The sequence below is a fragment of the Elephantulus edwardii genome, unplaced genomic scaffold (genome assembly GCF_000299155.1).
Source record: "Elephantulus edwardii isolate Elephantulus edwardi_28Jun2011 unplaced genomic scaffold, EleEdw1.0 scaffold00039, whole genome shotgun sequence".
Lineage (NCBI taxonomy): Eukaryota > Metazoa > Chordata > Mammalia > Macroscelidea > Macroscelididae > Elephantulus > Elephantulus edwardii.
In genome coordinates, this window is record NW_006399789.1 from 18,833,918 (window position 1) to 18,859,408 (window position 25,491).

The 25,491-nt window shown below is 36.8% G+C and overlaps 1 protein-coding gene across 1 annotated transcript in view; it reads right to left on the reverse strand.

The window, feature by feature from the left end:
- LAMA2 (laminin, alpha 2) overlaps positions 1–25,491 on the reverse strand; it is a 746,602-nt gene that overhangs the window by 372,699 nt on the left and 348,412 nt on the right. Inside the window, exons 15-17 of the mRNA XM_006885032.1 lie at positions 22,172–22,286; positions 16,415–16,528; positions 11,482–11,609 (exon numbers count right to left, since the gene is read on the reverse strand). Of these exons, the coding sequence (XP_006885094.1) occupies positions 11,482–11,609; positions 16,415–16,528; positions 22,172–22,286 (357 nt within the window). The remainder of the gene's footprint in view (positions 1–11,481; positions 11,610–16,414; positions 16,529–22,171; positions 22,287–25,491) is intronic.

A 25,491-nucleotide genomic window follows, 5' to 3' on the forward strand; every position in this document is an offset into this window, starting at 1 on the left:
GTTTGTTTTCTTGGCAGTCCATGGTACATTCAATACTCTTCTCCAGCACCACAGCTCAAAGGCGTCAATTCTCCTTCTATCCTCCCTAGTCATTGTCCAACTCTCTGATGCATAACAAGTGATTGCAAAAACCATGGCCTGTATCAGGCGGACCTTAGTCTCCAGAGAGACATTGTTGCTCTTGAGTATTTTGGAGAGGTCCCTAACTGCAGACTTTCCTATCGCAATACGTTTTTTTATTTCCTGGCTACTGGTGCCAAGATTGTTGACCATGGAGCTGAGCAAACTGAAGCTGTGAACAATCTCAATCTCTTCGCCATCCATCATGATACTACCGATTGGTCCAGTGGTGAGAATTTTTGTCTTCTTGACATTGAGCCTCAGTCATATTGAAGGCTGCAGTCCTTGACCCTCTGCAGTAAGTGCACGAGGTCCTCCTCAGTTTCAGCGAGCAAGGTTGTGTCATCTGCATAACACAGATTGTTGATAGATCGTCCACCAAACCTAACGCCACGCCTCTCCTCATATATAGAGATAGAATTGGCTCCGTTACAAAATAATTTATTTCTCTTAATTCATATCTATTTATGAGCTGACACAGTGACTATAACAATGAGATTTAGCACAGCAGAGATCATTGGGATAGCACCAGATACACTAAGGTTATGACTGGTTTTCATGGGGTTACAATGAGTCACAGTGGACTCCCCGGCATGTAACAACAAAATAACATCCGTATATACAGATGTAAGTATATATACATGTATGTGTTTAAAGATAAAACTGATACAATAAGGTTAGGAAAACATAACACTAAAACAAAATATTATTTTCACTCTTAAGAATTCAAAACACAAGATCAGAGTAAGTTAATTTTCTAGAAGTGGGTCAATATAGGACTTTGCATCTTCTCATGGTCAATGGAAGAGAAAATAAGCAAAAGGCAAATGATTTAAAGCTCTCAAAAGCTAAAAGCAAATCAATCATTTGAGAGGAATTCAGTAGGTAATAATTAAATCAGGGTGTGCTGAAATTCAATTCTAACAAAGAATGTTTTTGTTTATGATTATTCTAATACTGTACAGTAAAATGAAATAAATAGTAAGTGTTCAAAAGTGTTTAATATTCCTTTAACTTTGATGCCTTTGCAATACAAAACATTACAAATGCTTTTTTACAGGAATAAAATTGTTATCATTTGGCTAATTAGGGTGTTTCTGTGTTTGCATATGCACTGGAGAAGCAGGATTTCTTTTAACTGACTGTTGCTTTGAGCACATAGGTAGGGACAGAGAAACTAAATATGGTGAGTTGCTATAAAATGCCAGTGAGAAAGGATAATGAGGATTCCCAAGAATAACTGTCGAAGAGGCAAGATAGAGATGGTCTTCGCAGAGTAGCCATGGTCTCCTGCTTCAACAGTGCTTGAATGGAACCCGGTGCTCTCCTGCTTCTCCCCTTGCCAGTCATCTCCTGCCAGTCCTCCATCACCTCCTCACATCAGCACCCCCAGATGCCCCAAGGTCGCCTCCACTCCAGTGTCACACAGCCACTGCCTCTCCACCGCCGCCATGACCATGTCCCCTTCGCAGGTGCGCCTGAACTACAACTAGGCTTCGGAGGCTGCCATCCACCACTAGATCAACCTGGAGCATTATGCCGCCTATGTCTACCTGTCCATGTCTTACTACTTCGACTGTGATGATGTGGCTTTGAAGAATTTTGCCAGATATTTTCTCCACCAACCCCACGAGGAGAGGGAACAGCTGAGAAACTGATGGCGACCACATCTTCTTTCAGGACATCAAGAAAGCGGACCAGGACAACTGGGAGAGCGGGCTGAGTGCAATGGAGTGTGAGCTACACTTGGAGAAGAGTGTGAATCAGTCCCTACTGGAACTGCACTGACTGACCACTGACAAGAACAACCCTCATTAGTGTGATTTCATTGAGACGCATTACCTGGACGAGCAAATGAAATCCATCAAACAACTGAGTGACTACATAATCAACTTGTGCAAGGTGGGTGCCCCGGACTAGGGCCTGGCCGAGGACCTCTTTGACAAGCACACCCTGGGAGACAGCAAAGGCAAGAGCTGGGCGAAGCTTTAGCCCAGCTTCCCCACAGCCACAGGGGTGACTCCATGGTCACTACCAGGCCACCTGCATGTCTTGTTTATTTTACCTTTTCTATAACTTGTACCAAAACACCCACTTAAGTTCTTTCACTTGTACCATTCCTTCAGATAGTCCTTTGGTAGCCAGCTGTTGTGTTGAAGATATTAGTGTTCCAGAAGTCTGTTTAAGCCATCTTGGCTAAATTCTTTAATCACCACGTTGTCTGCTTCAGTCACAATTAATAAAATGAAACTTACAAGAATTTTTTTAAAGGCATGATAATGGAAAAAGGGACATAAAAATAAAGGAAAAATATGTAATAATGTTGATTTGGGTCACACAAATTTTTGATGATTGCCTATAAGCAATTGCTTCTTTAGTTCAATAATTTTTTCTCTCTTTCTTCATAGAAGGATATCATTAAGGAAACATATTTCTTTAATTATCCTCTTATACTACTTATGAATTTCAAATTACTCTCTAAATCTGTATTTTTAAATTAAGCTTGAGATGCTTTTTGACTGTGTTTATATTTATCTAAACCTAAACTCGAATTTCTCATTGGTAAATGGAAAATAATGTGAAAAATCTTTATATAATCAGGATGTGTGAATGGAAATACTTGACATTTAGGTACAGTAAATGACTGCTAAAATTTAATGATGTTTTGATATTGCTAGGAAGATCTAGAGATTAGTAGCCTTCAACATGCTTTACACGTCAGCATCAAGGAATCAAATGTCCTCAACACTTTGACAATAGACAATATCATAATAGACGAAGAAAGGATTGAAGTTGTCAATGATTTTGTCTTACTTGTATCAACCTTTGATACTAGCAATCAAGAGATTAAGAGAAGTATTGCATTGGACAAATTTCCTATCAGGGACCTCTTTACAATATGAAAGAACAATAATATCAGTCTGAAGGCTAAACTGCACTTGATTCAGGCCATGGTATCTTCAAACACTTTATATGAATCTCATAACTGGATAATAAATAAGGATTGTTGTTGTTGTTGTTATGTGTTTTCTAGTCATCTGACACTCAGTTTGACCCTATCTACAACAGCTCTGAAGCCTGCTCTGTCCTAGGCCAGTCTCACAGCCTCCAACACATCTATCCTCTTTGTTCTAGTCACTGTATCAATCCATCTCATCTGGGATCTTCCTCTCCATCACTGTCCCTCCACCATTCCAAGCATGATGACCTTCTCCAAAGACTGGTCCTGCCTGGCCACGTCCCTGAATTATGTGAGATGGAGCTTCAAATAAGGATGATAGAGGAAGAATGGATACCTTTGAGTTGTGATGTTTGAGAAGCTTACTAAATAGCTCTTGGACTGTCAAAAGAACAAATGGAAAGGTCTTAGAAGAAGTGCAGCCAGAATGTTCCTTGGAGGCAAGAATGGTGAAGCTTTGTCTTATTCTTTGGCCATATTGCTAGGAAAGGCTATTCCTTAGAAAGAGATATCATACACAAAAAGGTGGAAGGTCTGCTAAAGAGTAAAAGACCTCCAACGAGATAGATTGACACAGTGACTACAACAATGGACTCAAATGTTTCAGAGATGATGAGGATGGCACAGGGTAGGACAGGATTCAGATTAGTTGTTTATGGGGTTGCTATGAGTCATACTTGACTCAATAGCGACCAACAAGAAGTAGTATTATGGGTAGAAAGTTGTGCTGCCAATCCAAAGGTGCACAATTTAAATCCAATAATTCTTCCAGAGGAGAAAGATAAACAATTCCCTCCCATCCCTGAAAATCTGTTGGAGGGTCAGCTATGAGTTGCTTCTAATTGTTTAGCAATGACTTGTTTGATTTTTTTTTTTATTACAATATATACAATGAGATTCCTTGGATGGTCCAAATTTTAAACACTTAACTACTGACCTAAAAATGTACTTTCCACACCCGCTCAGAAGCGACACAGAGAATAGATTATTACAGACTTTGGTAAGGTTACTGTAAGGTGTCATTGAGTTCTCTATACATTAAAACAACCCTACGGACAACAGATGAGAACCTTGCCCAATCCTGGACCACTGTTAAGATCTCCATCAAGCTCAGCCTCACTGTTGTAGTCATTGTGTTAATCTCTCACTGAGAATCTTTCCCTCTTTTGTTAACCACCTCTTTCCCAACATGATGTCTTTTTCTAAGGACAAGTTCTTCCTTGTAAAGTAGTAGGTATGTAAATCTTAGGTACTAGCTCTGTTCTGCAAATAGAGGGTCACCATGAGTTGAAGTCAACTCCATGTTAACAAAAGACATTTGAATTTACTTGATGTTTAATTCCTTTTATGTTAGTTAACTAATTAAGATTATGGTTTTTCTTGCAGTTCTCATCTCTCAGATCTAGATGAGCGCATATCTCCAAAATGGAGAATCATCATTTAGACTGGACTTCCAGTTTGTTGACTATTAAATTCTATTCTTTATTTCTTTATTTTTTTGTTTTGCTTCTCTTCAATATCTCTGTAATTGTTTTTGTTTCTATAGCCCCACTGGAAGAAGCACAGAGAAGTGAATCAGGAAATATAGGTTATATTATTGGTTCTGCCTCAAGCAAGCTGTATGATCACAATCAAGGCATTTCATCTCTCTAGACATTAGTTTTTCCCTCGGAAATATGATCTTGGTACAGTTAATTGTCACCACCAATGTGAACCTCAAATAATGATAATAAGTGCTCTAAAATATCTAAAGCAGTATTATTTTTTTAGAAAAATTTACATTAAATGTTTATTTTTTGCCATAGAACAATATTTCTCTAGTGACAGAGTAGTTAACAGTAATTCAAACAACTAATCGAGTAAAGCCAATAAAACAGCTTGAGAAATGTTTTCTTTTTCCAAAAATTAAATTTTAGAATCCCTGTTTGATGCAGATTAGTATTGACAAAATCATTAATAGATAAAACTTAATAGATAAGATTTACTTGCTTCAAGCCTTGTGGCAAAAATACTTATTTTTTTATGAAACTAATGAAAATCTGTAACAATTCCAATAATAAAATCTATTCAAGCACATAATGTGTTCAAGAGTAGAAATTCATGTGTCTTTCATGCTGCATTTAAGCTAAAAGCTGTGTGAAACCAATACATTAATAGCTATGAAACATTTGAGATATTTGCATTTGTTATTTGTTTCTCTGGAGCTGAGTTTCACTAGTTACTTATATTCTATAGTTAGAATATATACATCAATAAGATAAGAAGGCCAGGCAGACGGTGGTCACTGTAAATAGTTGACAAAGTTAATATATATGTATAATTTAAATATTATATGCTTGTCTGTATTCATACATCATAATAATTATACCAATCTATCTCTATCTCACTACAGATTTGATTTATTTAGCAATATTATCTAAGAAATTTGGAACCAAAATGCTTGTGATCTATAAGATTTATGACCAAGGATTAAATAGATAAATCACCAAGGTAAAACTATCACTAAGCCATATACTTCTAGATGGAGGTTGCAGCAACCTCTAGTTCTTTTTCTCAATAACCTGTGAAAATTCCATCTTCTTGATGATATGCAAATATGCAATTTATTCTTCAAAGTTTCTAACCCAGTTTATAGTCATAATGACATTAATTTTTTCAGATGAGTTTTCTAGATTCTTATGTGATAGGAAGATTTAAAAGTAGTTAGAATTAAATGAACTTTTCTCAATACAATTGTGTGTTTAAAATGCAATAAATTTGCTAAGTCCTTTTAAATTTTAAAGCATTTATAATTGTATACACAAAAATTGATAATAGAGTTATAATTGTCCTTTCTGTTTTCTTATGAAATACTATCTTGAAAACTAGAATTTAAAATGAGCTATAAATTATTTCCAATTATACTGATAAAGTGAATATTAAATAATCTAAGTTAAAGCACTTTAGAAGTGGAAATACCCTTAAATACTTAGGGCAATATTATAATTATTACTATTTTTTAAAAATATTGAAAATCAAGAATATAATAATTGTATCAAATTGAATTGCATAAGTGTTAGAATGTCTAAACACTTGACATTGGGACCACATCTTCTTGGTACTCATAGATGATATTTCAATGTTGACTTTTTTTCAGAGACACTATTTGAAACCATTATCTAAATTATACACACAAGATGATTGTCCAAATAAAGTTGTCTCCAAAATGACTCTTCTTTGTTTATATTCATGTTGGTCGCACTGGAGATGAATCCATAATGACTACATATTTAATGAGTTGTTGTTATGTCATTGAATCACTTGTAGGTCTTCACCATACCCTATCCTGACCCAATCTCACTGTCTTTGACAAACTTACCATTATTACTTAAGTTATTGTATCAATCCATCTCATCTGGGATCTTCCTCTCTTGCAGTGTACCTCCACCCTTCTGAGCATGATGTCCCTCTCCAGGGACTGGTTCTTCCTGCCTACATGCCCAAAGTATGTAAGATGGAGCTTCAAAATACTTGCCTCCAAGGAACAGCAGGGCTTCACCCTCTGTAGGACAAACCTATTACTTCTCTTGGTGGTCCATGGTATGTTCAACACATTTTTCCAGTACCACAGTTCAAAGGCATCAATTCTTCTTCAGTCAACTTTAGTCATTGTCCAGCTCTCTGATGCATAGCAAGTAATTGTGAAGACCATGGCTTGAATTAGACACATCTTAGTCTCCACACTGACATCATTGTTCTATAGCACTTTGAAGAGGTCCCTGACAGCAGCTTTCCCCTGAACAAATAGTCTTGATTTCTTGACTGCTGCTGCCAATAGTGTTGATTGTGGAGTTGGAATTGATAAAAATCTCAATCTCTTCTCAATCTATCATGGCACTTCTGAATGGTCCAGTGGTGAGAATCTTTGTCTTCTTTATAATGAATTTCAATCCATATTGAAGACTACAGTCCCTGACCTTCTGTAGCAAACACTTTAGATCTTTCTTCCTCAGTTTCAGCAAGCAAGGTTGTGTCATCTGCACAATGACGGTTCTTGATGGGTCTTCCTCCAATCCTGATGTCAGATTGCTCCTTATAAAGTCTAGCCAGGCTTTTGAATGATCTGTTCTGCTTATAAATCAAAAAGGTATGGAAACAGGTCACATTCTTGACGTACTCATTTCCTGATTATGAACAATGCAGTAATTCCTTACTCTGTTCTGACAACTACTTTCTTGTCCAAATTAACTCTTCTACAAATGTATTTTGGTATGATACATATGATAGACTATAGAGCTATTTGATTGAATAGACAGCTGTACTAATTCACACACCATTCCACTCCCTGATTTCAAGTCCTACTATACAGCCATGATGGTCAAGACAGCGTGGTACTGGTACAATGACAGACCCATAGATCAATAGAATAGAATTGAGAACACATAAATCAGCCCATCTACCTTTGGTCAACTGATTTTTGACAAGGAGATGAAATCAGTTAAGTGGGGAAATGACAGCCTTTTTAACAAATGGTATTGGCAAAATTGGAAAACTAACTGCAGAAAACTCAAGCAAGACCCACACCTCACACCATATACAAAAACCAACCGAAAGGGGATCAAGGACCTAGGACTAAAATCAAGGACTATAAACTTCATTAGAGAAAAGTTTGGAAGAACTCTAGAAGCCCTAATCCACAACATGAATAGTCTTCCAAGCATCCTGAAAAACCTACAGCCAGGAGAGGATAAAATATATGAATGGGGCCTTTTAAGAATAAAATCCCTATGCACATCAAAAACTTCTCCAATAGGGTAAAAAGGACAACCACAGACTGAGAAAGAATATTTGGTAATGGCATGTCAGAAAAGGGATATCTAGAATACTCTGGCACCACAACAAGATAAATGTAAACAATCCAACTGAAAAATGGGCACAGGATATGCACAGACACTTGATCAAAGAAGACATTCAGATGGCGAACAAACACATGAATAAATGTTCAAAATCCCTAGTCCTAAGAGAGATGCAAATCAAAACAATTATGGGATATCATCTTATCCCAGTAAGAATGGCAAAATACAACAAAATGGCAGACAAACAAATACTGGCAAGATTATAGAGAAACTGGAACTCTTACTCACTGTTAGTGGGAGTATAAAATGATGCAACTACTCTGGAAAGCAGTATGGCACATTCTCAAAAAGTTGGAAATAGAAATACCATTTGACCCAGCAATTCTACTAATGGGAATATGCCCTAAAGAAATCAGAACTGCCACTCAAGCAGATATAAGCACATTCATGTTTATTGCTGTGTTATTAACAATAGCAAAGTGATAGAAACAACCCAAATGCCAATCAATAAGTGAATGGGGAGAGAAGTTATGGTATATTTACACAATGGAATACTTTGCAGCATTGAAATAAAGGAACTCATAAAATATTATACTAATGGTGACCCTAGAGGACATTATGTTGAGTGAAATATCTCTGCCATAAAAGGACAAATACTATATAATGCCACTGTTATAAAACAGGACTGACATGGAGGTCGGGGAATAACTAAGAAAAGAGGGGGAAAATAATGCTTACTTCATTGAAATAGATGAAGGAAGGAACTGTTTAAAAGGAATATATGAGTAGGTATTATTTTTATGACAACAGTCCTTAGGGTGGCTATGAGTCACAGGCAACTCAGTGGCACATAAAAACAACAACCACCTGAATTTGGCATCCCCATAAGAATAAAGTTAAGAATGTGTACTACCAGAACTAATAAGAGAAGTGGACATAAGTAAATGACTAATATTCATTGTGCTTGACAGAATGGAATTGTACCTATATCAACACAATCTGGTTCCAGACTTTCCACCATCATGCTATTTTCTTTAGGTTGTTTTATTTCCACCTTATTTTTTTTATATGTTGTTGTTGTTATGTGCCATCGAGTCGTTTGCGACTCATAGCGACCCTATGTAGAACAGCCCTAAACCGTGCTCTAGCCCATGCCAATCTCTTTGCCTCTGACACACCCATCCCAATTACCCCAGTCACTGAATCAATCCACCTCATAGAGGGTCTTCCCCTCCTGTGCTGTCCCTCTACTCTACCCAGCATGATGTCCCTCTCTAAAGATCTGTCTCTCCTTACCACATGTCCAAAGTATGTCAGAAGAAGCCCCAGAATCCTTGCCTCCAAGGAGCAGCCTGGTTTAACCCTCTCTACGATGAATCTGTTTGTTTTCTTGGCAGTCCATGGTACATTCAATACTCTTCTCCATCACCACAGCTCAAAGGAGTCAATTCTCCTTCTATCCTCCCTAGTCATTGTCCAACTCTCTGATGCATAACAAGTGATTGCAAAAACCATGGCCTGTATCAGGTGGTCCTTAGTCTCCAGAGAGACACCGTTGCTCCTGAGTACTTTAGAGAGGTCCCTAACAGCAGACTTTCCCATCGCAATACGCTTTTTTGATTTCCTGACTGCTGGTGCCAAGAGTGTTGACCATGGAGCCGAGCAAACTGAAGCTGTGAACAATCTCAATCTCTTCGCCATCCATCCTGATGCTACCAATTGATCCGGTGGTGAGAATTTTTGTCTTCTTGACATTGAGCCTCAGTCCATACTGAAGGATGCAGTCCTTGACCCTCTGCAGGAAGTGCATGAGGTCCTCCTCAGTTTCAGCGAGCAGGGTTGTGTCATCTGCATAACGCAGATTGTTGATAGATCGTCCACCAATCCTAACGCCACGCTTCTCCTCATAGAGCCCAGCCTCTCAGATAATCTGCTCTGCATACAGGTTGAAAAGGTATGGAGACAGGACACATCCCTGGCATACACCCTTCCCAATTTTGAACCATGTAGTGTTGCCCTGCTCAGTTCTGACAACTGCCTCTTGGTCCAAGTATAGGTTTTGCATTAGCACAATAAAATGTTCTGGGATTCCCATTCTTCTCAGAGTCAGCCACAGTTTGTTGTGATCCACACAGTCAAATGCCTTTGCATAATCAATGAAACACAGATAGACATTCTTCTGGTATTCTCTGCTTTCAGCTAAGATCCATCTAACATCAGCTACAATATCCCTAGTACCACGACCCCTTCTAAACCCATCCTGGACTTCTGGCAGTTCTCTGCTGATGTACTGTTCCAGTCGTTTTTGGATAATCTTCAGTAGAATCTTGCTTGCATGTGAAATCAATGATATTGTTCTGTAGTTTCCACACTCAGTTGGGTCACCCTTCTTTGGGATGGGAACAAATATTGACCTCTCTTCCAGTCAGTTGGCCAAGTGGTTGTTCTCCAGATTTCTTGGCACAACTTGGTGAGCACATCCATGGCAGCATCTGTTAGCTGAAATATGTCAATTGGTATACCATCTATTCCGGGGGCCTTATTTTTTGCTATTTCCTTCAAAGCAGCTTGAATTTCTGCCTTCATCACCATAGGCTCTGGCTCAAATGCTACTTCATTAAATTCTTCTGTAGCTGCCAATTCCTTTCGGTACAATGACTCAGTATATTCCTTCCATCTTCTTTTGATACCTCCAGGATCATTTAACATTCTGCCTAAAGCATCCTTTTTTGTAGTAACTCCAGGTTTGAATTTGCTCTTAAGTTCCTTAAAGACTTAATTTAATAACCAACTGAAAGTTGTACAATGTTCTTCTAATCAAATGACTACTTAGGTCTATAAAATGAAAAAAAAAAAAATCTTAAGAGCCTAGTTACCCACCTCCCATCTTTTTTTTTTAATTAATTTTACTGAAAGTTTACAGAAACTTAGGGTTTCCAGTCATTCATTGCTGCACTTTTCTCCCTCCCTGCCCTCCCATTCACTTTTCTCCTTGAAAAGGAAAAGAAAAATTCATTCATTGTTATGCAATGCACAGTCCATGCAACTATGAAGCCTTCACTCTGGACTTCTGTAATGACAAGGATTTGTTCTTTAATGGTGACACTACAACAAATATATTGATTAGCTCTCTACTTTTGGTCATCTGCTTTTCTTAAGTACTAGTTCTTTTCTTTCTGAATAATGGCTTGGGTGGAAAATTCTTATGTGAAGAATATGACGATGAAGAGAAAGAATTCATAGATGGTTTGAAGAGCAGATGTGTACTCTTGTAGGTGTATAACACTTATCTATCCTTTGGAAATAGTTCTTTAAAAATGTGACTTGAGTTCTTTATCTTAGATATTAAATCATCAAATCAAGAATTTAAATATTATCATTCTGAGGAATAAACTGTTAGCAATTTAAAATATTTTATGTTTAGAAAGCTCTTATCATGCTTGTGAGAAATTAATGTATGTATTTAATATTTACTTATGTGTGGTAAAAAAAGAGGATGCTGGATGCCAAAAGTACATTTGCAGAACAGGAGAGCAAAGGCATTGGGGAGGTGAATTTGCTACTCACTTATTAGATGGGATATTGAGAGGACAGGCACAGGGCTGACAGTCTTCTGCAGTACCTTTAGTTGGATCACCATAGAAACCTGGGAGGCATTCATTGCAATAGGGGCCTCCTGTGTGGTCTTTACAGTTCTGAGGAAGAAATGCACATCATTATTTCTGTCTCAGTCGTAAACACAATGCAAGATAATTAGTTTAGAGAGTAATTTGTCTTTTCTGCCAAAGATAGTATTTTCTTGTCCTTAAATGGTCAAATTTGTAACCAAGAACAGTCTCTCTGTCCTTTACTTAACAAAGTAAAAAAAAAATCAGTGGGAAAAGATTTAGTTTTAATGAATACATATTAAAACATATAGGGAGCTCTGATGGCTTAGTGGTAAGAAGTTGTACTGCCAACATGACGGTATGTGGTTCAAATCCCCCAGGCACTCTGCAGGAGAAAGATCTCCTCCTATACTATTTACTTCCATTGCAAAGCCATTGGAATTCAGCTATGAGTTAGTTCACTCCGTGTCAATACAAATAGAAGTAAAAGTTAATTTGATGCCTACTTCATAAGCTACATGTTAAGTTCTGCATATTTTTAAAAGCAAGACTTACATCTGTATGTATTGTTTTCACTTGAAAACAAGATACATTTTTTTCTTTTGTTTGAAATTTCTTCTCAGTGAATTACCATCAGGTGTTTTGTCCACACATATGTGTGAGTGTAATCAGAGGGCCATAATTATATCTGTTTAATGAAAATTATAGTTGATTCAAGGTAAAATCAGCTTAAAGCTGCTGATTTAATGAGGGCTATGGCTAATCATACAAATTCTTTGAGATTATTGCCCTTTGGACTCAGATGTTAATTGTGACCTTGGTGGACTTTCATGGTGTGGACAATACACTAATGTATTATACCTGTGAGGGGTTGGCTTGACTATAATTAAACATTAAGAAAATTGAAAAAAATTAAGCATGTACCAATAGATAATGAAACCATCAGGTGTATAAAAATTTTCCTCAACATTAAAAAAATTAACAGAGATTGCCTCTTACTTCCCATTTTGAGTCTTGTATTTTTTCTAAATTATAGGCTCAAAGTAGAATTATTTCTAAATCTTTATCTACTCATATTAATCAATTCAGTTTGTGTTCATAAAATTTAGGAAAACTAGTATAAAGATTAGACAACTCAAATTGGTAGATTTTTCTATTTTGACACCATATAAACCTATAATTAGCCTCTAATGGCACAAATATACCCTAATTTCTATTATAATTATATAGCATGATTTATCATGATAAATACATTTTACATTTATTGATACAATTTTATAAGTATATAAAGTTATAGTTTTCTCATGTTAAAATAATTCGTTCAGCGGAGCTCAGAGATGTATGAACTTTATATTTTTTCTTTTCTTTTTTTTAAAATTAATTTCCATGAACATCTACAGAGGTTTCGGAATTCCATTCATTCATTGCTGCACTTTTCTCCCCGCCCACCCCCAGTTCGCTTCTCTCCTTGAAAAGTAAAAGAAAAACTCCTTCATTGGTACGCAATCCCCCGCCCCGCACACCCTCACCCCCACCCCAAGTATACTCCACTCTGCAACCCTCATTCCCGACTCTTAGGGTAATCATAATGCCCTAAAATATATCACTTTTAAACTATTCTCTCCCTCATCAGCTTCAATGCAGTAAACATAATTTATCTGGTTTTTCTCAGTCTTACCCCCACCCCGATATCAGCCTCATTCAACAACAGTGGCACCATATAATATCTGTCCTTTTGTGACTGAGGTATTTCACTCAGCATAATGTCCTCCAGGGTCACCCATTTTGAATAATATTGCATGAGTTCCTTGTTTTTCAATGAAGCATAGTATTCCATTGTGTGAATATACCAGAGCTTCTCTATTCATTTGTCTGTTGATGGGCACTTAGGTTGTAAACTTTATTTTTATGATCAATGAACAAGTTTGCAGAAAAACCTGGTAATTATAAATTCATTTCAAACATAAAGTAAAAATGTATTTATCAAGATGAACTTTGAGATGACTAATTTAATGAAAGTTTTAAATTATTATTTAATTAAATATATCTTTGATAAATATTGATCATTGTGGAGGGTCATCAGACCTTATGTTTATAGGTCACTATGAGTTATGCTCAACTTGAAGGCAATCAACAATGACAACAACATATCTTAAAAGAAGTAAAAATGATAACTGAGGTACAAACAGAGACTTGTACATGAATGTTCATAGTAGTGTTATTAACCATCACAAGAACATGGAAACAGCCCAAATGCTAAACACAATAAAATTAATTGAGAAATTATGGTACATTCATTCACATAATGGGATACCACACAGGAGTAATGATTTTGTAAATTACTTCCTAACTTGGGAGCGACTGGAGGGTATCATGCTAAGTGAACAAACTCAGTCTCATAAAGAAAAATACTGTATAAAACCATCATTGTAGAATGAGTATAAGGATCCAAGGTGGAGAGGGGGGAATAGAGAGTGAGGATGGTTGGGGGTGGGGGGTGTTAATCAGCGTTGCACTATTTGATGGGTGGAAAGAAAGGAAGTTAAAGGAAGGGGGAAAGATCCAGTATGAAAGACAATGTATATGAACTTTGTAAGTAAATAAGTATCAGATAAAAAAATAAAATTCTATAACTTAAATAAAAAAAGAACCAAAAAACTCAATTAAATATGTTGTTAGTGTGCGATTCAACAGCACATAACAACAACAACAACAACAATGTGACATCGAGTCGCCTGTGACCCTATGTACAACAGCTCTGAACTAGGCCCCCTCCTGAGCCACTCTCACTAGTGTGACTCCAACATACCTAATCCCATTGTCCATATTAAATATATTTCATTAAGTACAAGTACACAAATGAAGACAATTATCTGAACTCAGCTCTGTTCAAGCCCCTGAGAGGGAGAGGCCTTTATTTAGTAGAAGATATTTAAATTGAAATAAAATTCTTGAATTCCCTGAGCCTTCAATTTGATTCATAGTCTGTAAAATTAAGGAGCTGGAGTCAATGTCTTAACCTAGTTCTCACTTATTTACACAGTGAGACTTCAAAGACTGTCATTTAAATATTCTTTTCTTTTTTGGTATTGTATCAAAGCTAACAAATTCAAGTTGGATATAAGTATAGATCTATAAATACTACTATAGATGCAGAGTAGTTGAAAGTTTCTAAAGATTGACTATATGATCTCTATATACCAGCTATAATGAAAAATGTAAGAAACACTAGAGTCTTGTCATGTCTCTTCCATTGAACTCTAGATAGTTTTCTCAAGATTCTCCCTGTCATGTTAACATGAATGTGCAATTGAACGCCTATCTGTCTGTCCATAAAACGGTCAATAAAACTAGAGTTCTCTAACTGAAGGCTTTTTGGCATCAGGTAGTACAGTTCTTCACTTCCTTTCTCTCAAAATTATCCTGGAGGAAATAACAAATGTCCAAGTGGATAATTAGAATTCTTTCATTTCATTCTAATTAATTCAATATGAAAGATTATTATTAGAAATATTGCAAATTTGGTATTTGGACATGTTTATTTTGTCTTTTTAGATTTAATTAAAGCAAATTCTTATCAGTTTTTGCTGAATATATCTTATTAAAATAATAAGTGTTTAAAGATAACTTAATATTTTTCCCAAGGTGCATTTAAAAAGTCTTGCAGTATAATTAAAATGAAAAGCACTTAATCTTTCTATTCATAAAAATGCCACTTTAAAAATCTACTGATCCACAAATTAGAGCTATCGTGCTTTGTATTTCAATGCAGTTAAAGAAAATCTTACATAGAGAAAAAAAGAAAGAGCCATCAATAAACCTAAATGCCAAATTGCATTGAAAGAAAAGGCACTGAATTTTCATTTTGGATTTTTCCCAGAAGCTTTTAAGTAGACGAAAAAAGGGAGGGGGAGGAAATGAGCAACAGAAAGAACATTAAAAAATAAAGATAACAGAGCCTTAAAATCTGCAGGGAAATGAGAGTACAAGAGCCCCCTAAATTGGCACTGTTTCAAATTGTGTTTCTGTAAGACTAATGAAATGAGAAGTGTTGTTTCAAGCTTCATACCATGTCAGATGATATAAAACTAAAATGCCCTTGAGCTAATCAGAATGGTCTATTCAACATAATTCACCAATCTGAAGGCTTCTTAGCAGGATAAGAAGTGTTCTGCTCTTTGTGGAGGTTTTTCATCCCCTTTAAAAGTAGAGACAATTGTAAAAGTAAGCAGCTCCAGTCAATAAGTACTGAATGTAGGTATCACTTTTCATTTACTTACACAGCTTTGCTTTTAGTTAAATGCTCAAATTCTGAAATAAGTATCAAAGGGTATGTTGTTGTTGTTGTTAAGTGTCGTCGAGTCGCAGATGACTCATAGCTACCCTATGAAGGAGAGTCCTTGACACTTGGGTACCATCAAAGGTTATACACTCATTCTTTTTAAAAATATGAATTAAACTAACAGATGTGTACTACAGGGCTATTGTATATGTTTTTCATACTTTACATAGAATTTATCATTCTTACTACAGAGATACAGATTATTTTATCTTTAGAGATAATCTACTTTTGGTGGATTTATGGCAGGAAGTCAAGTTATGTTCAATTTTAGTGGATAGACAGCTCAGCCATTACTTGAATTTTATAATGTTGTATCTGACTCTAACTCACTTCTTTGATTGATATGAATAGCTATCGACTGATACTGTTTGTAAGGGTGACCAAATACAAAGAGGCATACTCAGCTTCCAATTCAGATTAGTGTAAAGATTTCCCTTAGATCCCTTCTTAACTCAGAGTTTAAGTTTCCATGGTCAGTGAGTCAATTGCAGGGCTTATTGAGCTGATGTCAGACTTGTCAGCCTGCATTGCCAAAGGTGAAAGTACCTACCAGGCATTCTGCAGTGATGTCATCACAGGATTCCGCGTGACCAAAGCAATGACATGGTTCACAGATGCCACCAAAAATTGTACCATTAACCCGTCTGTGCCGAGGCCAGCAAGTCTGAAATAAAGATGATGTTTATATCCGTCATTGTGATCAAAGAGAAGTGCAAAATAATTTTTTTTTAAAAAAAGGAAATATAATTTAGTTGGAAAACTCAGAAAATGGGGTTGTCAAAGGCTTGGTCTTCTTGAAACATTGCTACTCACTGAGCTATTTTTCCTGACATTGGAGTTTTGTACTGACCTTAGCGTTACTGGCAGGCATGAGATTAGAGGAAGCATTAGCTTGGTTTCTCTTCTGAAATGGTAAAATAAAGCAGAGATATAAAGAACTGAAATGTGACAGAGTAAAAAGCACAGATGGGAAAATAGGAAAAGTACTGAAAAATGGCAACAAATAGAAAAAGACTCTCGAGAAAATCCTTGCTAAGGAAAGTACTCAGCAGCGCCCTTAGCTATGTTGATGGTGTCATACTCTCCTCCTCCTGGTAGTAACTGCCCTGGGGAGCAGTGATGACCTCCTTGCCCTCTTGGGCCACCTGGGATCAGTTTCCAGCCCATGCTTCTCACGTGCATTCAATGCCCACCTATCCATGAAGGCTTGTCTGTTACATCTAGGCTTAAGACAATTGCTGAAGAACATATAATTAAGAGAGTCTAAGAAGAAAGGTCCTGGGTTCTATTTCTGAAAAACAACCAAATAAAACTATATGGATTATAAAGAGCCAATGTATAACTGATCAAGAGAGAGCATGGTCCAATACCAGGTACTGTTTCATGATAATGTACATCGAGTTTCTATTAGTCAGGGGCTAACAGGATGCCAACTGATAAAAACTGCCTTTATGTCCATCATGAACCTTTGAACTCATGGAGGAAAAGCAGTACTCCGATCTTATATGTGGTCTTATAAGTATCTGGCATAGCTAAGTGTACATAATTCATATTTTTCATTCCAAATTTCTTCCACCCGATTAAGCCTTCTCAAATTTCTTAAGACAGTTTATGATTCATTTATCACACATCCCCATAAAATTTTATGGCATGGCTCTGCTATGACTTTACTCGTATTCATCATGCCGTATTTAAAATGTAAAACACTTTCTTCCATAAGCTGGAATTCTGATTAAAATAGGATGCCTGTATTTCAGACTACCTGTATTTCAGTGCTTGCTCTCTGCCAACTACCAGTCCTAATTAAATTTCCCTTTTGTGTGGATTCCTGTAAACTGAACATGAGTTGGGGGTGCAAAATAAGTACCAAACGAAACTGCTGTCCTTCTGGGGATTGCGATCCCTGTCAAGCTAAAACTGCATTTTGATAGTTAATTATAATATTTATATTTGCATAAATAAATAAAAGGACTTTGTAAGATTGCTAGTTGAAACTGGAAACAAAAGAGGAATCACTGAAGAGATAATATACATAGAATTGTGTTGTACATTGTTGCAAATCTGTCTCCTGCCTCAGGGCATGAGGACACTTAAATTTGAATATTGATAACAGACACATAAAAAAAAAGGGATGTGCAGAGACTTAGAGATTGGAAGAAAGGCAAAAGCAATTTTCCTTTTAACTTGAGCTGTACAAAAAAGGCGCCAATGTTCTATTTCTAGTGATGTCTTCCTATTAAAATCTTTGCCATTAAGGTATTCTGCTGGCAGAGTTTGTAGGGAGTTGTGCTTTCTCCCTAAAGGACAAGGCTGCGGGGGGAAAATCCATTGGTGACTCTGGTCAGTGGGGTGGCAGGAGGTAGAAGGTTAAAGGGCATTCAGCTACATGTTGTTTCTGACTTGATGGCAATGGGTTGGGTTTTGATTCATTATAAAATTTATTTCCTTTTGTAATTAAGCTATCTCCACATCTATCTATCTGCATACACACACAAACCAACCACACACCTGACTGAGCCCCTTACCCTCCAAAGAGCCAATCACAGTGTCAAGACACACACACACACACACACACATACACCACACTGTTGTGTGCCATCAAGTTAGAACTGAAGGATAGCTGACCCTCCAATGGGTTTTTAGAGGCAGTAATCACACAGGAGGAAATTGTCCATCCTTCTCCCACAAAGCAGCTAGGGGTCTGAACCATGTGCCTTTGGGATTTTAGCACAGATTTTTACCACTAGGCCACCACTGTGTGTGTGTGTGTGTGTGTGTGTGTGTGTGTGCGCTGATCAGAACCATTTTTTATTTTGCACCATCCTCATATTACTTAATATGCCTGAGAAAGGATTGTAAAAACCAAGGATTTAAAAAACACAAAGAAAAGGAGCTGATTTACTGTGGTCAATATGTATAATTATTAGTTCCAAATCTCCTTTTTCCAGTTTCCAGCCCCTTACATTTCTCAGCTCATTAATTCCATTGTTTGTTGGTAGTTGTCACAGAATTTATTAGTTTGTGTTTCTAATCTTTTCCCTGCTTTTTGTATCAGCCATTGCTTCATTTCTATTGGGTCATCACTACCAGCTGACCCTCTGACCAGCACAAGAAGCATAGAAAACAATTAAACATCCCCTAAATATTCTATAGCTTTCCAGGTATGTGTTTTTCTTTTCCATATAACTACTCTCAAGAGGCCCCTATATGTCTCCATCTCTTCCTTACTTCTCTTCACACTTAATTTTATTTTAATCTGTCTTGTGTCACCACCAATCTTTTAAAAGGGTCTTTCCAGTGTTACCAAATGCCAGGCAGCTAAACCTAATGTGCAGTTCTATGATTACATTGTATCTTGTCCCTCAGCAACATTTGCCCAGTGAATTTCTAGGGTTTCCTTGCCTGTAATTATTATGAAGCAGATTAGGAGGCTTTATTTCTTCCATGTCATGGGCTTGGATTTTGAACTACAAACTTTTAGGTTTATAGCTGAGTACAAAGCATTTGCACCACCCAAAGACTTGTATGGAAACTTGGTAATTTCTGATGGTTCATTCACTAAATTTTTTTTAGTGAAATGAAAATATGAAAAATTTTATAAGGAAATTAGTATTCTCTCTATCATATAGCATAGAAAATAGAGATTTTAATAAAATCCCTTTCTTTTTTAAAAATCACTTCCAATTTGCTTTTTCTTACCTACCTTTCCCACTTAAGTGAATTATGATAGCACTAGAAAAAAATTAAAAGAATAATTGTGAAGAAAGTTACAAGAAGTCAAGGACAAACAAGGAAGAGAATTTTGTACATGATTTGTCACAACAGGTTAAAGAAAAAGAGGATACCTTTATAAGGGAGTCACTCAGATGTTCTCATGGTTCCAGCCATCTTGAATTAAACCTTAATTGTCAGGGAAGTTTTTTCAACTTATAAAGGAAATTTTGAGAGAGATTTAAAGTCTTGAAGATTTAAATAAAGTCAAAGTGGCTGACTTTATGAAAAACTTCAATGATAAAGCAGAAGAAATTAGGTAAGGTTAGGCTCAGATATTAGTGGGTCTGGGATGAAAGGTTTTGTTAAAGAAAAACAGGATTTTTTAGGGTATAGAAACAACAATGAAGAAGTCAGAGAGAAGCTGCAATGCTGTTAAATTCAGAGTCTCCAGATTTGACTGAGGTTTGAGTTTTGTTTCTTTTTTACAGATATCAAAGTAAATTTATTTATCAATCAATTACTGTGTGACAGTCACAGGATTATTTCATTATGCCACGTCTGTGGCTCTGTTGTAAATCTTTTTTTCATATTTGCATGCTTCTCCTTTATTATCTCTTGCCTAATTGTTGTCAGTATTTAATAATTCAGTTTAATATTTCTCCACAACAGCATACCTTCCATGGCGCTGTTCTCCACTGGAACAGTGTACACTCATTTGAATGATTATAGCACTTATGTTAGGAACTACTACTGGTCCCTTGATTATACAGTGCTGTGTTTTAATTTTTATAGGTGTTTACTTTGTCTTCCTAAATATATTACTCACTCTTTAGAGACAGAGCTTATATTTCTTGATAGTCCCTTAATATCTAATAGAAAATTAATCAAAGATTCTCAGTATTTTTGGAGAAAGAAAGGAAGCAAAAGTAAGCCTACGTAAGTAAACATTTCTAATATTATCCACTTTTACATTCAATGGGCATTCAGAGCTCTGCAAAAGATGACGAACAGAATTGAGAGCAACTAAAATTGGAATAAGCATTAAAGCTGAAGTAGAATCAAGGTATTTATTATTTCAGTTGAAATGGGAACTTAAAGGTTCAAAGGGAGCTTTTTAGTTTAAAATCAAATCCACAAAGCTCTTGATACAAGTGTATATTTCATCAAATATGGCATCACATGCAAAATCAAATTTTGGTTGGCATAGGTAATTCATATCCACATTTACCTTTCTCTGCGAGACTTTTGGAAAAGCAAGTAGAACAATGAATTACATTTAATTTTATTTCTGTATTAGTGGATCAGAGGCCAGCTAAAGAAAATACATTTGTCACAAATATGTTTCTAAGTCCTGTATATCCTCACACAGCATGCATTATTTTAAAGTACAAGAGAACTGACAAAGCAATGCCTAGAGTACTTCTATAAATGGCATAATGTGGTGGTGTTCTGAACTGGAACATCTTAGTTCACTCGAATGATTCCTTAAAGGAACCATTTTTGAGGAATTTAAACTCATTATTTCTCTCCGAGCCATGCCCTGTATCAGAAAAACACTGTTTACATTTTTTTTTTCGACCAGGCTTCAAGCAAAACAACTTTTAAACCACCAGAAAGAAAATACCCAGAAATAAATAAAAATATTTTCTTATAAGACAACAGTGTGATATTAATTAGGACATGTTAATATTATTATAAATCTATGATACTGAGGCACAAATAAATGTTTCTGGTGCTGGATGCTAATAAATTAAAGAGCTATAGGGAGTTTTCTAGACAAGAGCATTTCTTTCATGTATCATAAGCTTCACTTACTGAAAACAATATGATTCGAATTAGTGTCTACAAGACACATTCTTGGAGAGAAAAAGCCTTTTGTTTGTAGGGAAATATTTGAAATATTCTCCTGTAATTTAGAATGCAATAGATTAAGTAATAAACAGCATTACAGAAACATAATTTTCCATTGTATTAAGACAAGTTATTAAAATAAGAGCCAAATAATTTTGAGATAACATGCTCTGCTTAGCAGATTGAAAGCTATGACTATGGTTGACCTTCAAGTTTCTTCCTTAGTTATATACTATCATTTGAGTAAACTCTTTTTAGGAGACTATATTGAATATTGAATATATAGTACTTTGAATAAAAATGAATAAGGAGAATCAAAGGAGATGTGGTGATTCTAAATTATACTAGTGAAGAATATTGAACATACCATGGACTTCCACAGGCCAATGTCTCTTGGAAGAAAAACAGCAGAATGCTTAGAACCCTTAGAGGCAAATATTGCATAAATTATCAGGATTTAATACTTCCTCAAGTAGGGCATTCATGCTTGACAAATTCAAGGGTCAAGGAAAAAGAAGTAAACAATGAAATAGACTAATGCTATACATGTACCAGGGGGCTAACAAGGGATAATGATTGTGACGCTGCAGGAAGGCTAAGCAAGAGTTTTGTCCAGTTGTGCATAGAGTCCCTATAAATTGAAACTGAGTTAATATCGCCTAAGTATAACATAACAATAATACATTGAAAACAATGTTAAACAAACTTAGAATGTACTGAGAACGCTTTCTTGTAAACTTACTTCACAAGAAGAACCACTATACCCTGGTGGGCACTGACAAACTTCTACAGCATTTGCGATGATGCCTCCATCAGTAGCATAGGGAACAGCAGATTCAAGAGTAACAGCACTCAACCTGGGACAGAAGGGAAGTGAAATTTAAAACGTAATCAAGGTCTTAGATTGTTGTTTGTTGTTATGTGCCGTCAAGTCGCTTGCAACTCAGCAACCCTATGTACAACAGGTCTAAATTCTGCTCTGTCCTGTGCCATACTCACTGTCTCCAACACGCTCATCCCGATTATCCCAGTCACCAAATCAATCCATTTCCCAGAGGGCCTTCCCCTCCTGCACCTGCCCTCCACCCTCCCAAGCATGAAATCCCTCTCCAAGGACCAATCCCTCCTTAAAACATGACCAAAGTATGTCAGATGAAACCTCAGAATCCTTGTCTCAAAGGAACAGCCTGGTTTAACCCTCTCCTGGATGAATCTGTTTGTTTACTTAGCAGTCCATGGCACCCTCAGCACTCTTCTCCAACACCAAAGCTCAAAAGCATCAATTTTCCTTCTATCCTCCCTCGTCATTGTCCAGCTCTCTGACGAATATCAAGTGATTGCAAAGACCATGGCCTGTACCAGATGCACCTTAGTCTCCAAAGACACACCGTTGCTCTTCAGTACTTTAGAGAGGTCCCTAACAGCAGACTTTCCCATCGCAATACGTCTTTTAATTTCCTGGTTGCTGGTGCCAAGAGTGTTGATTGTGGAGCCAAGCAGACTAAAGTTGTTAACAATCTCAATCTCTTCACCATCCATCCTGATGCTGCCAATCGGTCCAGTGGTGAGAATCTTTGTTTTCTTAATATTGAGCTTCAACCATGTTGAAGGGTGCAGTTCCTGATCTTCTGCAGCAAGTGCTTCAGGTCCTCCTCAGTTTCAGTAAGCAGGGTTGTGTCATCTGCATAACACAGATTGCTAATGAATCTTCCACCAATTCTGATGCCACATTTTTCCTCATAGAGCCCAGCCTCCCAGATGATCTGATCTGCATACAGATTATAAAGGTATGGAGACAGAACACATCCCTGGCGTACGCCCTTCCCAATTTTGAACCATGCAGTGTTTCCTTGCTCTATTCTGATGACTGCCTCTTGGTTCAAGTATAAGTTTCACATTAGCACGATCAAGTGTTCTGGGATTCCCATTCTTATCAGAGTTAGCCAGTTTGTTATGGTCCATACAGTCAAACACCTTTGCATAATCAATGAAGCACATACAAACATTCCTGTGGTACTCCCTGCTTTCAGCCAAGATCCATCTAACATTAACTACAATATCCCTAGTACCACAACCCCTTCTAAACCCAGCCTGGACTTCTGGCAGTTCTCTGCTGATGTTCTGTTCCAGTCATTTTTGGATAATCTTCAGCAGGATCTTGCTTGCATGTGAAATCAATGATATTGTTCTATAGTTTCCACATTTTATTGGGTCACCTTTCTTTAGAATGGGAACAAATATAGATCTCTTCCAGTCAGTTGGCCAAGTGGTTGTTCTCCAGATTTCTTGACACAACTTGGTTAGCATGTCCAGGGCAGCATCTATTAGCTGAAATATGTCAATTGGTATACCATCTATTCCTTATTTTTTTGCTATTTCTTTGAAAGCAGCTTGAACATGCAATCAAGATGCATTGATAATAATGGGTGACTGAAATGTAAAAGTTGGGAATAGAGAGGAAGAATCAGTAGTTGAAAAACATGGACTTGGACACAGAAATGGAGCTGGAGATAGAATGATTGAATTTTGCACAATCAATGACTTATTCATTGCAAACACACTCTGTAAGAGACATAAATGCAGGTTATGCACATGGTATGCATAGGAATCAGATCAATTATATCTGTGGAAAAAACCACTGGAGAAGCTCAATATCAGCTGTGAAAATTAGGCCTGAAGCTGATTGTGGAACAGACCACCAACTACTCATATGCAAGTTCAAGCTGAAGCTGAGGAAAATTAAACCTAATCCAAGAGAACCAAAATGCAACTTTGAGTCTATCCCATCAGAATTTCAGAACCATCTCAAGAACAGGTTTGAGGCCTTGATCACGAATGAGCAAAGACCAGATGAGTTGTGGGAGGATATTAAGGGTATCATTCAAGAAGAGTGCAAACTTCATTACAAAGACAGAAGAGGAAGAAAAGACAAAAATGGATGTCAGAAGAAACTCTGAATATCGCACTGGAACACAGAGAAGCCAAAGCACAAGAAAAAACTCAAGATACTAAAGAGCTGAACAGAAGATTTCAAAAGGCAGCACGGGATGACAAAGTAAAATATTACAATGAAATGTGCAAGGAGTTGCAGTCAGAAAACCAAGAGGGTCGTACTCGTTCAGCATTTCTTAAGCTCGAGGAACTAAAGAACAAATTCAAACCCCTAGTTGCTATATAATCAAGGATGCTTTAGGCAGAGTATTAAATGATCCAGGAGGTATCAAAAGTTGATGGAAAGAATATACTGAGTCATTGTATCGAAAGGAATTAGCAGACACAGAAGAATTCAATGAAACAACGTATGAGCAAGAGCCTGTGGTGGTGAAGGAAGAAGTTCAAGCTGCTTTGAAAGAAACAGAAAAATTAAGAAGATCTTAGATGCTATATAGTTATATAATAACAGATCTACAATTGTTGTTTTTATGAACCCTGGAGTCACCTGTAAATCATAGCAATTCTATGTACAACAGTCCTGAAGCCTGCCCTGGTTTAGCCTGTCTCACTGACTCCAACACACCAAACCTCATTGCCCCAGTCACTGTATCAATGCAACTCATCCAGGGTCTTCCTCTTCTGCACTGGCCTCCATCCTTGTGAGCATGATTTTCTTCTCCAAGGATTAGTCCTTCCTGGCCAAATGCCCAAAGTAAGTGAGATTTAGCTTCAAAATTCTAGCCTCCAAAAAGACACTTGGTTTGACCCTATCCTAAAGATGAAAGAAAATATCTACATATAAAAAAGTAGACTAATAGATATTGTGACATTCTTTTCTTTAATTTCATTTCATAAATTCTCCCAACCACCATATCTATCACATGCTGATACATAAGTTACATATTTTTGTATGTGGGTGCATAAAAATCCAACTTTGTAAAATGTTTTTGTTGTTGTTGACTGCCTTCAAGTTGAGTATGACTCATAGTGATCCTATGAACAAAAGGCCTGAAGCCCCTCTATAGCTATCGACATTTATCAAAGTTCATAGAGTTTCCGGAGGCATGTTGTTTAGGAAGTGGATGCCACTCCTGCTTCCAAATATTTCTAAGTATCTTTAATATTTAA